At 33.9% G+C, this 16716-nt stretch overlaps 1 protein-coding gene across 12 annotated transcripts in view; it reads left to right on the top strand.

Annotated features, from left to right (window-relative positions):
• The window catches only part of CADPS2 (calcium dependent secretion activator 2), a 567091-nt gene that overhangs the window by 140733 nt on the left and 409642 nt on the right, over positions 1 to 16716 (top strand). For all 12 annotated transcript variants that reach the window (XM_009454114.5, XM_001146755.6, XM_054687681.2 and 9 more), the window contains exon 2: positions 8508 to 8621. In XM_009454114.5, the coding sequence (XP_009452389.2) occupies positions 8508 to 8621 (114 nt within the window). The remainder of the gene's footprint in view (positions 1 to 8507; positions 8622 to 16716) is intronic.

Genomic DNA, 16716 nt, shown 5'->3' with positions numbered 1-16716 from the left:
AAATAAATGCATACAAGCTGTATACAACACATTGCGTAGGGATAAACACCTTTTATTGAAAGAAGTCTGTAGCTATGAGGGAAACGGAATAATATGGTAATCGGAAAGAATATAGGCTTTGGGATCAAGATGCTGGTTGAAATTCTATCCCTGTCTCTTACTAGATGCGAGGTTAAGTAAGATCCTTAACTTCTTTGAGCTTAGTTTCATCCTTTGTAACAAATATAGAGAATTTTAAGAAGATTAATCAGACATGTTAGAAGAGGGCACAGTTTCAATTATGTGGGATGAAAATGTTCTGGGGATCTAGTGTACAGCATAGTGACTATAATTAATAATAATATATTTTATATTTGAAATTTGCTAAGAGTAGACCTTAAATGTTCTCACCGCTCATGCCATGCACACACACACACAGACACAAAAGGTAACTGTAAGATGATGGGTGTGTTAATTAGCTTAGTTTTAATTATTTAACAGTGTAACATATCAAAACATTGTATACTTTGTATACCTTAAATGTTTACCTTTTTACTTGTCAGTTATAGTTCAATAAAGTAAAAAAAAAAAAAGAAAAATGAGATGTACATGGAATGTGGTCAGTAGAACATGACAAGGAAACTCATGGAATAATTAATGGATTTAACATTTGGAGCTTAGCATTCACCAGCTCCCTGCCCACCCCAGACAATGCCATGATGACATGTAATTTTGCTGAGGTTTGAATCGGACTGGGAGGTCAATGAGAATGTGGGTAGGCGTCATTCACTTAGTGCTGAGTGAGCCTAGACTGGGTTGGGGTCCATTTGTCTACCATGCAATGGGAGTTTGCGGTTCTGTACTTATCACTTAGTTTACATTTTATTATAAAACATATTAATATGGTGTTTATAAATTTTGGGCTTTTAAATCGTCCTGTCAACACTGTGTGACAATGGAATTTGGTTTGCCAAAATAACTTTGTTTTCAATCTATATCCAGCCAGCTTAGGTGTTCACTGTTCGTTGGGGCAAGTTTATTGGATAAGGAGTTTTTCATATGAAATAGCATGGAAAAATGTTTTAGAATAAATTAAGATGAACTTTTCTTACAAAAAAACACATGATAGTACCATGGTATTTTCCCTCTGGTTAGGTATGGTACCTCATTGGACTTTTTATTACTTTTTATTAGTTAGGACTTAATACCATATTACTGTTAACTGCATATTACCAATAAATCCCAATAAGAGTGGTCAGCATGTATGGAGATTTTCTCTCTCATGTCAAGGAAGTTGGGAGGTAGGTGGTCTAGGGTTGCAATGCTGCTCCACTCTGTGGTGTGAGGCACTTTTTATCTTGCCACCTCACCATCTTCATGAATCAAGGTGACACTTCAGCTAGCACATCAAATTCCATTCAGCAGGAAAAGAAAAAAGAGAAGAAGCAAAGTGTGTTTACTTTAGCCACCTGTTACAGTTTCCTGGAAGTCAGGCATACATTTGCTTGCATCTGGTTGGTCTTAACTTGGTCATTTGACCATGTCTATACCTATCAAGTGAACCTGATATTTGTAGAATTAGATGGGCATATTTATTCACTGTCCCAAATATCTGTGCTTATGGAAGAGGACAGGAAAGTTTATTTGAATACAACACTGATAATATCAGCACATCCCACAGGGTTTATAATGTATGAGACGTAGCTGGAACCCCCTGTTTTTCTGATATACAGCTTGGGATGCATTGTTATTTCAAAAACATGGAAGGCACTGATGATTTTGCTTCAGTGGTTTGATGTAGCTGTTTTTGACAGTGTTGATAGGAAGGGAAGAAGAAAATAGTACTGATCCTTTAGCGTTTTCCTATTAATATCTTTCTTTAATTGACAAACCTTAAAGCTATGCGTTTGTGAATTTTAAGAAACATCTGTGCCTAGAGTAAAGACTTTTACCTTTTTGAAAAACCTTTCTCATTTTTATTACTCTTTGACATGAGGTAAATGCACACCCATGCCCCAATCCTGGAGGGACCCACAAGTTTTCTGCCACTTTGCTGTGGAATCTGACTGTGACCACCTTTACTTGCTAGGATGTCACACAGCTTCCACTGTAAGTACTGAGACTCCTGATGGGTTCTGCAGGTCAGGGCAGGCTCCATGCAGCCATGGTTGCTAGATTCCTGGGTTGCATATTGGCTGGTCTCCTGCAGTAGTATAAATCCTGGCTTAAGTCTTTAGTTGATCCATGATTCAGAATGAAAAGGATGAAATCTAATTTGAATATGAAAAAACAGGAAACATGAGACACCTCTGAACCCTAGAATCTAAGTGTTTTTTTCTGGTGGCAGTTATTATTGTGGATGAAGTATCACAGCCAGGTCAGATTTATAAAATTTAGTTTTTTCTTTTTACAAGGCTAATCTGTTGGTTGTATTTAGATGTTTGCAATTATATTTATGTTTTAGTTAAGTTTCTGCAATTTAGTTTTATATAGGATGTGCCTTATAAATTCCTGATAGATAATTTCTGCTGGTCAAATTTTCCTTCATATTTAAAAATATTTTATTCATTGGTAAATATAGTAGTCTGAAGACAAAATTAAAACATATGCTAAATAATAATAAATCAACTGCCCCAAATAATATTAATTGATTATGTTAAACTGAAGGAGTATATATAATGGCAGGATTCAGGATTCTTTCCTTAATCCTGAACTGGTGAATATTTTTAAAACGACCTGGAGGAGACTATGGATAATATGTTATTATGTTAGTGATTATAACAAAGCTAAGAGAGCTCTCTAGTCATCAGGTGAAGGAATCAGAATTCCAAAATAATTCTTAACTAGAACAGTGGTTCAGATACATCTAGCAAGATGGAACATGGCTTACTGAGGCACATGTAAGTGTTTTAGAAGTTTTTGTTGATTATAAGCACAATGTAAGTCAGTAGATGTGACTGCCAAGAAGAGTTAATTGGTTTTTAGTTTGAATTAATAGACATAGAATGCTTAGAATGTGGGAAGTGGCCCTCTCACTTATCTCTCTGTTGGCCACACTATCCTAAGAGAATGGTGATCAGTCTATCTAGTACATTTTAAGAGGGACATTGCTATTGTAGTGAGTTTCATTTGCTTAATCTTATAGTTTTCAAAGTGTTTTCCTTTTGAATTTTTATATCAAAGGGCATTATATATTTTAATTAATTTTTTTTTTTTGAGATGGAGTCTCTGTCACCCAGGCTGGAGTGGAGTGGCATGATCTTGGCTCACTGCAACCTCTGCCTCTCGGGTTCAAGCGATTCTCCTGCCTCAGCCTCCCAAGTATCTGGGACGACAGGAACATGCCACCACACCCGGCTAATTTTTGTATTTTTTTTTAGTAGAGACGGGGTTTCACCACGTTGGCCACGCTGGTCTCGAACTCCTGACCTCAGGTGATCCGCCTGCCTTGACCTCCCAAAGTGCTGGGATTACAGGCATGAGCCGCTGCGCCCAGTTTGTTTAGATTTTTAAAAAAGCTATAATAGCGACTCTGCACATCTGTAAACTCAGAACTTATGATTCATTGCATCCAAGTATCCATCATACTTAGTTTTATTTAACATGGTGATTTTATGGCAAACTGGAATGTATCCTTAGGAGAGTACCCAGGATATTGGAGCAAACTGGTAAAATTTATTCTAGAAAAGAGAAAACTCTTAAATAATCATTTTATTTTGTTCTCAAAGTCTTGAACTGCTGTGTTAAAGAATGAAAGTAACAGTCTGTTTTGTCTTAGATAGTGTATAGTACTAGAGTTGTATGGAAGCCATAGGGACACTGATTTCAATTTTTATACTTGTTCCAAATTAGAATAGGATTCACTGAGATAATAAAAGGATGTATGTATATGTGTGTGTATTAATAGGCCCAACTGGAATCTGAAAGTCTACTTTTGTAGATTTTGTACAGATTAATGCTTTGATTAGAATGTTGAATAGGATCTTGGTTTAAGCTTTTTGAAATCCTCAAGATTGTAATATTTAAAAAAATAGACACAGAGTCAAGGTAAGTTTTTTTACCTGAAAGAATGGAAAAAATTGGTGTGTTGTCCAGTCTCCGTGTAGGATAGGATTTAAGGTATTCACAGTGCTTCATAACTGTTTTGAGTTTCAAGATGTACAAAGCTGCTGTTATAGCTTATTTTAAGGGTTGTTTCACTTGAAAACTCAAAATGAATAAAGTGCTAATGTTGAAAAATCTCTTTTACCTATATTTTCTGTCTGTCCAGTTCCCACAGCCATCCTTCTTCCCTAGTTTCTGTCTATATATGGAAGCAAATTCACATACATGTTATTTATCCATTTTCTATGTGAGTGGTGACTTATTTTAACTGCTGTTCTATAACTTGCTTTCTGCCCCAAGATATTTTTAAAATATTTAAAATCAGTACATAGAGAATGTTTACATTCTTTTAATGCAATGAATAGTATACCACTGTTTATAGATGTGGCATAATTTAGTCTCCTAAATATGAACATTTAGGTTATTTTCCTTGTTTTTGCAATTAAGAATTATGTGGTAAATAACCTTCTACACATGTCATTTCTCATATGTGCAGGTGTATCTGTAGTATTGATCCAATCTCAAAGTGGAATTGCTGATTCCAAGGATATGTACCTTTAAAATGGCTTCTCATACAGTTTTAATTTGTATTCTTTTTATGAATGTAGGCTTGTTTTCATGGATTAAGTCTTTTATCTGAACATATCAATTTTGTCCATTTTTCTGTTGGTTTATTTGTGATGTTCTTATCAATTTCTAGGAACTCTCTATATGGTTAGAAATGAACTCTGGGTAATGAGTTGCAAGTATTTTTTTTTCTAGTTAATCTTTTCCTATTTTGCCTATGGTATTTTTTGCCATGTAAAATTTATTTTTAATGCGAATAAATTGATGACATTTCAGTATTTTTAATAGAGTTTATTTTTTTATGAAATTTTAATTTCACAACAAAATTGAGCTTGAGTGGATGGTACAGAAATTTCCCATATATATCCTGCCCCCACACATGCATAGCCTACACTGTTATCAACAGCTGATCTTTTTACTGTCTCCATAGCTTTGCCTTGTCCAGAATGTCATATCGTTGGAGTCGTACAGTATGTAGCCTTTTTATATTGGCTGCTTTTACATAGTAATATGCATTTAAGGTTCCTCCATGTCTTTCCATGGCTTGACAGCTTATTTCATTACTTGCTAAATAATATTCCATTGTTGGACGTACCCGAGTTTATCCATTCATCTACTGAAGTTTTGCAATTATGAAAAAAGCTACTTTAAACATTTGTGTACAGGTATTTGTGTGGACATAAATTTCCAACTCATTTGGGAAAGTACTAAGGACTGTGATTACTGGATCATATGATAGAAGTGTATTAGTTTGTAAGAAACCATCAACCTGTTTTACAAAGTAGCTATACCATTTTGCTTTCCCAGTAGCAAAGAATGAGAGATCCTGTGGTCTATATCCTTGCCAGCATCAAGTGTTTTCTGTGTTCTGGATTTTGTTCTTTCTAATGGGTTTGTAGTAAATCTCATTATTTTAATTTGCATTTCCCTGATGACATGAGGTGGAACATCTTTTATATTATTTTAACACCATTCATTGAGTAGACCATCCATTACTACTGATTTGAGTTGCTATATAGGTGTTTTATAGTACATTTCTGATTGTATTTCGGTCTGTTTCTTCGATCTGTTCCACTGGTCTATCTCTTGGTATACAGTCTGGTTTATCTTGATAATGCAAATAGCTTTTAGGAAACTGCTTTCTGACAGCTATCCCCAGTGCTAGATTTTAAGTTTAGTTTTCTTTTCCTGCCCCATCTTGCCTATGTGAAAAAGTAGACTTCTTCTTTATGCTAATAAAGTATTCATTTATTTGCTTTTTGTATGTAATTGTCATATTTGATCCATTTTATGTCTTAAATGTAACTGCAGTATCCTCTATTCATAAAAATATTGAAGCCTGACATTTAGCCAGGTGACTCTGGCATATTTTGTGAACTATATCAACTTTGTTGGAGCTTCCAAGAAGATGATTTGCCCAAACCTCCTTTCCTTGATTCATATCCATGAATTTTCTACACTGTAATTACCAAAGAGTAACTCACTGTTATAATAGCAGAACTTATATACTAATGATGTAGAAATTGCAAATATGGTAGTTTAGAAGAGTTTTAAAGAACAAAAAAGATATCTTTGATAAAATTGAATGAAAAAATACACAGGTTCTAGTTTTTGAAGAGTATGTATTTTATTTATCAAGCAAAGGAGTTGGCACAAGTGATCAGTAAGGTCTCCTTCAGTTCATTGTCATTCTTTGCATACATTTCCATTGCCATTATTTCACTTGGCTTGCAAGGAGAAGCTCTTCTTGGCATTCCCAGAGCTTAGTAACTATAGTGCTTTCAGCTGCCTCACTCTCAGCAATTGCTGTCCCATTTCCATTTGGTCCCTTTTGTGAATCATGCCTAGAGAGCTAAAGTCATGAACTTAATTTGCGTTGCTAGTATGCACCCATACAAAAGGTCCCTGCTTCCATTTTCTTAATATTACAGAAATGGAGATTGTAATATAATGATGATGTTCCTGCACCTCAGCTTGGTTAAGCTTCCTCTAAATTGAAGGAGATAACCTTAGTAAAGAAATGGAATGGTCTTCTTTCTTCACTGCCCATGGCAAAAGTTTTTTTTTTTTTTTTCCCCCCTGGGTACAATAGGACACTTTTTATTTTTTTTTAAATCAGTCTGTTACTCCCAGCTACAGTTTCTTTAAAAACTGTCTTATTTGTTAGAGTCCTAAATAAAACCCATTTTTTGAAAGAGCCTGTCTTCCTTATATTTGAATGGCAGTTTAATAAGCCTTTTGAACAGATTTATACTTACTTCACATCAGCCTTCTTTTTCAGCCAAGTCATACCAGTTTGTTTAGTCTTCCTAATCCTTTAATCATTTTATCCTCAGTATGTTTCCAGATGCTTCACATCCCTCTGTAGATTCCAGAACTGGAATGAGTTTGTTAATAAAGTCTGATCGGGATCGAATGAAATGGAAGGATCATTCCTTTGCTGTTTCTTATGTATTTTGGAATTTGTTGTTTTATCTCCAAGACTATGTTGTTTTCTCTCCAGTTAAGCATAAAAAAAAAAAAGCTTCTGCATTACCTAAGATCTAAGACGCCTTATTTCTAGTGAAGTACATGCCCCTGTGTGTACAGTTGTGCAGGGCTTAGTGCCTAGAAGGGCTCTGCACTCAGCTTAATGCTCTCTGCTCTTGCCGTCTTGAAACTGTTAATATTTTTACTAAGAAGCTCCTTATTTTTATCTTGCACTGGGCCCTACAAATTAAGTAGCTCACCCTGCTTGTAGTTGATGACTAGAGGACATGATTGATAAGTCACATTTCATGTCTAATTCACTCTCTGTATTAATTATGGAAGCTAGACCCAGGGTAAGGACCCTTTGTTGTAAACTTCCCCAGTTCAGAGCATTTTCTCCTATGTGCTCAAAGACGCATTCACTGCCTACCTGGTGCCTCTCTGTTCTCTTTTGGATTTGTCTTCTTTGTCTTCTCCTTATTATTCCTTCAATTATCTAAACTCAGGTATTGATGTATGTTTGTTCATGGAATCCAAATTTTGGCATGCAATGGCTGTTCTTTCCAGAGGGATCTTTCTTAGGGTACGTTCTGTCTTTTCAGTCTTTCTTCCTATTAACTCTTGTCCAAGGCATCCCTCCCTCATCTCTAAGCTCCTCTCTACTTTCTCTGTTTAGAACAGCTGGCAATTTTGTATAATATTATTAATATTAACTATTAGTTAATTTCTTATCCAAATTTTATATTTTCCCTGTCTCTATGAAGAAACTGGAGTGGCAATCACAAGAATTCTGGAAATTTGAGATAGAAACTTGGGGTAGAAATTTGGATTCCACTTCCATATCAGGATTCTGGAAATTTGGGGTAGAAATTTGGATTCCACTTCCATATCAGGATTACAGAGTACATGAAATGGCTTGGAAATGTTTTAAAGTCTAACCATTAGTGTCCGGGTGCAGTGGCTCATGCCTGTAATCCCAGCACACTGGGAGGCCAAGGCAGGCGGATCATTTGAGGTTAGGAGTTTGAGACCAGTCTGGCCAACATCTCTACTAAAAATACAAAAATTAGCAAGGCGTGATGGCAGGCACCATAATCCCAGTTACTCAGGAGTCTGAGGCAGGAGAATCGCTTGAACCCGGGAGGTGGAGGCTGCAGTGAGCCGAGATCGCACCACTGCACTCCAGCCTGGATGACAGAGCTTGACTCCATCTTGAGATGGAGGTCTAACCATTAGAACAAGTAGTAGGATGTTTTAGCTTTTATTTTTCTTTACTATAAAGTTAATTCTAGATGTGAAATCTAATATACAGCAAATATGATTTTTAATAGTCATTATTTTTTCATGTACTGGCCAATTTATCTGCTTATTTTCTCTTTTTCTTGTAGCTTAACAAACAACAGTTGCAGTTACTGAAAGAACGGTTCCAGGCCTTCCTCAATGGGGAAACCCAAATTGTAGCTGATGAAGCATTTTGCAACGCAGTTCGGAGTTATTATGAGGTAAGTTTGAAGAGCTTTGTTTTTGGCTTCCCGATGCATTTTAAAAGGAGTTTTATTATTTTTATGGGTTTCTCATTTTAAAGAAGCTTGCTGGTCTGACAGGAAGGCTGTGAATTTGCAACCTTTTTGAAAGCATTGTCAGTTCTATTTAGCAATTTAAAAGCTCTAATTCCACAGCCTGGTTTTGAGAGATAAACAGAATCGAAATTAGTCACATCTTTTGAGGAGAAGTAAACTATTTAGAAAAATCTTCTGGCAGTGATTGATACAGCTGACTATAGCTATCTTTAGGTCCACATGTCTAAATTATCCTTTTAAATCTGGATTTCAACAGTAAATTGCTATCTTACGCAATTTTGTTCCGTAAGCTTTATAATAATTAAAGCTAGTAACTAATTTCAAGAGGATGAATTGAATTCTCTTTGCTTCCTAAATAAATAATACTACCAATACCATCCTGCTGTTTCTTCTGATTCTAGCTTGTGACTCATAGGAGTTTCTCTATGGATTTCCTATGAGCACCAGTTTTCACACATGGTCATTAACTGCTTCAGTGAGTTGCCACTAGCTGTTAGTTTAGAGAATTCACTTTTTGCCTAAGCAATTCAGAGTCATTTGAGGGAATGGATTCCTTTCATTGTGCAGGTACTCAACACCTTTCAGCTGAAGAAGCATAATATGCGAATATATATTAGACTAATAAACAAGGGAAAATGTGGAGATACAATGGGTCTGAACTTACCTGAGGCAAGAATATTTTTGTGTAAAAATATTAAGTAATTGGATGTACTGTTAACTGATTGGATTTGTAATAGTGATGGTATGCATCAGAGGTTAATTAATGCAACTGTAGAGAAGTTTACCTTACCCCAAGCCTCAGCCTATTGAATTAAATGAAATAATGGAAGTTTTGCTGACTAAATATGTATATAACATAAATCTAATGTCAAGAGTGGGTATGTCCAACTGGACCTTGTCTCAGAATATCTTAACAAGTTATAGGAGCTCAAAATTTTAACATCTATAGGACCTTAGATTTCACCTTGTAAGTGTCAGAGGAAGATTTCATCATGTAAAATTCAATATTTGAATCTTACAGTATTAACTGTAAATTTCTATATTTGCCTCATGTACTTAAACTAAAGAAAAGCCAAAAGTCTGTATTTGGGATGAAGGAAATGTAGCTCAGGGGAGTAATCTGTATAAAAAGATATAAAGTTTTTAGTGAAACAGTAGGCTTATATTTGGTTTTGATAAATGCACTGCTGCACTCTAAGATGATAAGGTTAGGGAAAGTGAAATTGGATCAGCAGGGGGATGAGGGAGTTCTTTGTACTATCATTGTAACTTTTGTGTAAACCTAGAATATTTCAAAATAAGTGAGTTTTTAAAAGTAAGCATAATATGATGTGGCCACAGTTTAGAAAAGGGCACACATTTCAACAGAATACAGATTGAAAAAAAGGCACACAAGCTGTGCTAATAAAAATATTGTAACTCCAGTGAAGGAGAGAGTATCCCCATTGTGTTCTACATGAGGATTATGTTCTCTTCTGGGCACCATATATGAATAAAAAATGTGCACAAATTTAGTGATCAGGTTTGAAACATGCCATATGTAAGTTGAAGGAGCTGGGGGTGTTTAGCCTGTAGACAGATTGGGTTTATGGTGTTGTATGCAATCCCAAGAGTAAAACTAGGACTTGGGTGGAAACTGAAGTGGGGAAGATTTCAACCTAATATATCTAGAGTTTGGTTGCAGTGCCCCAAAATAGAATGGACTGGTTGAGTATAGCATCACAACTTGATTCTAGTGGCCTTTCACAGTCACTTGGGAAACATACTACAGAAACAGGTCCTGGGGTTCTGTCTCAGACTTTCTGAATCAGACTTACAGAATTCATGCTTTTGAAAGCTTTCCAGATGATTCTCTTAGAATTGGTGGATTGCTAACCAGTGGAATTAAATGACTACCTGCTAGGATTGTTACAGAAAGAGATGTAAGCATTGAAGAGGTGGTTTGACTTGGTGACCGAGGGTTTTCTATACTTCTGTTCGTATTTCCAGCTAGTGTTTAGTCGTGAAACTATATCTAACATGTCTTTGTGCACGTCTCAAAATGGTGTTAAGATTTGTGATGCTCATTATGGAGTCTGCATTCCTGGGGTGTATTTGTGGAGTTACTGTTTTCCAGGTAGTACACACTTGGTATGCAACAAACTCTTGAATGAATAAATAAATTTAGTTGGAAAAATAAGGTAGAAAAGTTGCTTCTCAATTTTTTTCCCAAAATGCCTTTCATTTTTTTAAAAGTATATTTTGCATATTTTGCTGTGATCATGATCTTTATGTTTTATTTATGTATTATTACTTTTATGTAGTAATTTTTATAGTTTACCAGAAAAGTCTTAACTTTTCTTCTTTCAGTATCTCCTTGCAATAAACAGTGCAAGTATTATTACCTACACTTTACATAAATAGAAATTGAAGCTCATAGAGGTTAAATGACTTTTCCAGTGTTACATATTGTAAGCATCCGAGTTAAATGTGAATCCAGATTTTTTTTTTGTTTTTTTTTGTTTTTTTTGTTTGTTTGTTTGTTTGTTTGTTTGTTTTTACTATTTCTGGCATACTATCGTTATTTCACAGTTGCCATTTTGAATATACCTATGTCAGGTACTGTGGGCACTTCAAAATCTATTAGCAACCTCAGACATCAGAGAAATTAAAATATATTTAAATATATATTTATATTTTAGAATAAGTCTTATAAACAAGATAATTATTCCCATCTTACTCATGAAGTTAAGTGACTTGTCCAATACTGCATAGCTAATTAAAAGCAGAGCTAAGGACCTCATACCACCATAGCTGACTAAAAGCAGACTCTTAGGTTCCATACAAGACCTGTTGAATAAGAATTTCTGAGAATGGGGCTTCAACATCTGAATTTTGAACCTGTGCTTTGTGAACAAAAGTTCTCTGAAAAGCAATTTCATTTATTTAATTTTGATTTTTAATTTAATTTATTTTGAGACAAGGTCTCATTCAGTCACCCTGACTAGAGTGCAGTGATGTGATCATAGCCTACTGTGGCCTAGAAATCCTTGACTCAAGCAATGGGCTCTGATTTTATAGTGAAAGATTTTGCACTAGGTTCCCAGTCAGGTCCACTTATGCAAATAAAGGATTCAAACTTGCTTAGCTCTCATTGGTCAACACAAGCAAGTTCTGATTGGTTGGATATCACTGGGCCCTGATTGGACAAGGTAGGTGAGCTCTGATTGGTGGGTTCAGGTGAGTTCCTGAAGTCCCAAAGTTAAACAGAGGTGTGAATTTTCAGGGAACTCAGAGTAACATTTGTGACTTCTAGTCAGCAAATGGCCACTTGACTCAATTTGAATGTAAACCTAGTTAGCTACTTGGGATCCATCTTGAAGGATTGGCTCTTTTGGGATCACATTTGTTCACAGCCTTGATAATTTTGATTCACATTGTCATTTGAGAACCATATTGATGCAGACCTTATAACTTCTAGAATGTGTGTTCCATGAAAGAGCCATTTCTGTTTACCATTGTATCCCCAGTTTAGCACACAAATATATTCCATGAATACTTGATGACTGAGTGAATGGGTATTGCAGTACTTGTTGCTCTATCTAGAAACTGTATATTTTGATCTTGTTTTTATTCTTACTTTCTCCATAATTCTCTTTTTCTAAAAGTATTACTTTTGTATTGTAATGAAATTTCTTTTGAATATGATTGTCCTTCATTTCATGATTTTGTGTTTCCTTGAAGATGCTAGATACATATGAAGCATGGTTGGCCTTTCATGTTCTTTCTAACCTAGTTATTCTGTGATTCTATGATCTTTTGTGGCTTCTTACATCATTTGAAGTCTGTGTTTTCAGGGATGTTATATATATTGTTTGCTGTATGCAGCTGTTGTCAACTATTAATAATCTTTAAGTGGTAATTTGCTCATTTATTATGTTTACTATCCTTTAGCTGTGATAGCCATTTCTGAATCTGTATATGATATGTATTATACATAATATATAATGTATATTATATAATATATATTATACATAGCATATATAATGTATATCATATAATATACATAGCATATAATGTATATTATATATAATATACATTATGTATATTATATAATTATATATATTATATACATAATGTATGTTGAAGGATTGGCTTGAAGGATTATATATAATATATAGTTATATGTAATATATAATTATATATAATATATAATGTAAATATATGTATTTATTACATAATATATATTATACACAAATATATATTACAAAGACACCCCCACCCAAGAAAATAGCACATAGAAATACCCAAAAAGATCTAATCCTAGAATATATATTATATTATATTCTTCAACAATATATATGAACAATCCTAATAAATGTGTATTACAAATTAAATTGAAAAGATATCTTTGTACTCATAGTATATACATTTTCTCAAAATCTGTTTGCTATTATTTTTCTCTCTCAGCTTTATGGTTGCTATTTCTTGAATGATTTTTATGAATAGCCTTTTCCATCTTGACTGTAGGTCTATATAGTCTATAGACAATTACTCCATCTCAAAAAAAAAAAGTTTTCTGTCTGTTCTTATAGTGGTTGTACCTTCAGATATTCGGTTTACTTTAATACCTGGGATCTTGGTATGAAACCCGAGATATATTTCTTTTTCTCCACGTTATTTGACAAAATTCATTTCTTCTTGGTACATTTTTTTAAAGGAAATAATTTCTTTCAGCTAGATTATTCCAGGATTAGATCTTTTTGGGTATTTCTATGTGGTGTTTTCTTGGGTGGGGGGTGTCTTTGTGTGTATATGTTAGTTATAATTAATATTTACTATGAATACTGTTCAACATGTTACATAAAAGCATATACTGAGGAATGATAATGATTTTTATGTAACAATATAATTTATATCATATTTTTAATAAGATGTCTTAAGTATTATAAGTAACAAGAATAATAAAGAAGTATGTTTGTGAAATTTCTTCAATATTCTCACACACACAGTTGGCATAATTAAAAATTGACCCAAATATCTAAACCACCTAAGTTGGCAGACATGATGGTAGAGGGATGGACCAGAATAGGAAGAGAAGAAAGAAATGGCAGGTAGCATACCTAACTACTTAATAAAAGTTGGCAGTTATAATCTTGATAATTTTGCGGTTCCTAATTGTTGTTTGATTCTGCTACACTTTCATCTTTTTTGTTAATTGAAGGGTTTTTTTTTTCCCCTCTTCACCTTTTTTTTTTTTTCTTTAAGCACCTCATTGTCTAAAGGAAGTGCTAAAATGGACACAAATTCTACAAGTGTTTGCTCTTCGTTTTTGGCCATTTTTTGGTTTTGGTCTATTTTTCAATTTAGGAAACATCATCTGACTCTGCAGTTAGGTAAACATAGGTTGATTGCAATTTGTTACTTTCCAAGCTATTCTTCCCATCAGATATCTGCTTCTGTTTCACAGAATTCAGGTGCACTTTATCCAAATATAACAAATGACAATGTGATTTACAGTGGACATGTGGAAAAGTAAATGGTCTTTCTCTTGTAGATTTCCAAAAGGCAGTATACAGTTGCTTACTAGCTGCTTTCAGCATAATACAAACTTTCAAGTTCTGCTGTTGTACAAAATATGGACGCTAGAGCTTCTTAAAAAAAAAATTTTGTGACTTGGCTTTGTTCACAACTTTTCAGAAAGGATGTATAGTTCTCTTACTGTTTTCATTTGTTTATGTTCTATTTTGGTTCCAAAGAATAAATGAGAGTTAGAGAGGTATTTAATCTTTTAAAAGTTACGAAAAAAGTACTAAAATAAGCTTTGTTGTTGCCACCCCCACCCCCACCACCATTTGCTGTTCAGATTTCCTGCTTTATAATGGGACAAATTCCTTCATTCCTTCAATGAATTTAAAAAAAAATTTTCAATATGTTTATTATGAAATTTGGGGAACAGTACTCATTTTTATCTCAAAAATGTTCTAATTCTGGCCTTTTTTTGCAAAATGTCTTGAATTTTGAAATTCAGAAATTTTCTACTTTGATATTATTTTAAGAACACTTTTTAATAGAAATAGTATATGTTTATGATGGAGAATTTAAGAAATATTTAAAATAAGAAATGTTTTTGTCATCCTAAAACTGCTCTAAAAATAGTATATTATAAAAAGAGAGAAAAAGAAAACAAATACCACCTGTATAATTTCAATAGCTGTAGCAACTCCTTTTACAGTTTGGTGTTTCTGTTTTGTATGTATAAAACTGGAATCTGATTTATATGACATTAGCATTCTTTAATATCAGATACTCAATATAAACATGGTTTTAAGTAAATGCATAATAAATCATTGTGTGCTTGTATCTAAATATTATTTAATATCTTGCTTATTGTTAGTTATGTTTTCATTTTTTACTATTAAAAAGTAAATGCTGAAATAATTGTTCATAGTCATAAGTTTATTATCTTGGATAAATTTCCGCAAGTAGAATTACTGGGTGATAGATGATGAGCACTGTTTAGGTTATTTATACAGATTATCAAATTGCCCTCAAAGTAGTAACAGGTTTTTCTACCATAACCATATATGAGTGCTGTTTTTACTTGCACATTTGGTATTATCATAAAATAAATGCCAATGGTTAGGTTCCCTTATTATTATTATTTACTATTAGTGAAGTTTAACATTTCTATATTGGTCATTCATATTTCTTTGTGAATTATCTTTTCATGTCCTATGTCCCATTTACATGTTCATTTTCTTAATACTGATTCATATAGGCATTGTTTATACACTAAGAAGATGCTTAACCCTCTGTTATGATGTGATTATTTTCTTCATTTTGTTTTTTTGTATTTTGCATTAATTTTTTGTAAGTTTCTTACCTCCAATATTCACTCATTTTCTGTTCTCTTAGGATGAAAGACACATTCACATTTCAGATAGAGACTACACTTCATTTTATTTCCTTTGGATTCTGTTTTCATGATTATAAATCACTGATGACAATGATTTACATCATACTTCCCTCTGCTGCTCCTCCTCTTCATTCCAGTTACCACCCCTCGTGTATTAGTACCTCTGTGATTTAGGTTCTCCTCAAGAGCTGATTATGTTGGTGCAACTCATGCCATTGCTTTGGAACTGTTTCCCTATCTGTAGAAGGGGGAAGACAGGACTAATATCCAGAATATACAAGGAGCTCAAAGGACTCAACAGTAAAAAAAAAAAATACCATTAAAAATGGGCAAAGGGCATAAATAGACATTTCTCAAAAGAAGACATATAAATGGCCAACATGTATATGAAAAAATAAAAAGCACAATGAAATATCATCCCACCTCAGTTAGAATGGCTATTATTAAAAAGGCAAAAAATAACAGATGTTGACAAGTATGTAGAGAAAAGGGATTTCTTATATACTGTTGGTGGGAATGTAAACTAGTACAACCTCTACAGAAAACAGTATGGAGATTCCTCAAAAAATTAAAAATAGAAATACCATAAGATTCAGCAATCTCATTACTTGGTATTTATCCAAAGGAAATTAAATCAATATGTCAAAAGAATACCTGCATCCTCATGTTTATTGTGGCACTATTCCCAATAGCAAAGATGTGGAATCAACCTAAGTGTCTATCAACAGATGAATGGATAAATATAACGTGATACATATACACAATAGAATACTGTTGACCGTAAAAAAAAGAATGAAATCCTATCATCTGCAGCAACATGGATTGAACTGGACGTCATTGTGTTAAGTGAAATAAGCCAGACACAGGAGGACAAATTCTGCATGATTTCCCTCATATGTAGAATCTAAGAGAGTTGATCACATGGAGGTAGCAAACAAATGATAGATACCAGAGGCTAGGAAGAGCAGATGTTGGATAGAGGGTAAAGAGAGGTTGGGTAATGGATACAAACATACAGTTAAAGTTCTAATGTTTGGTAGCAGAGTAGGGTGCCTATAATTAACAATGATGTATTTTTCAAAACAGAAGAGAGGCGACTTGAAATATAATAAATACTTG

The sequence above is a fragment of the Pan troglodytes genome, chromosome 6 (assembly GCF_028858775.2).
Source record: "Pan troglodytes isolate AG18354 chromosome 6, NHGRI_mPanTro3-v2.0_pri, whole genome shotgun sequence".
Taxonomy (NCBI): domain Eukaryota; kingdom Metazoa; phylum Chordata; class Mammalia; order Primates; family Hominidae; genus Pan; species Pan troglodytes.
This window is presented reverse-complemented; position numbering and strand designations above follow the sequence as displayed.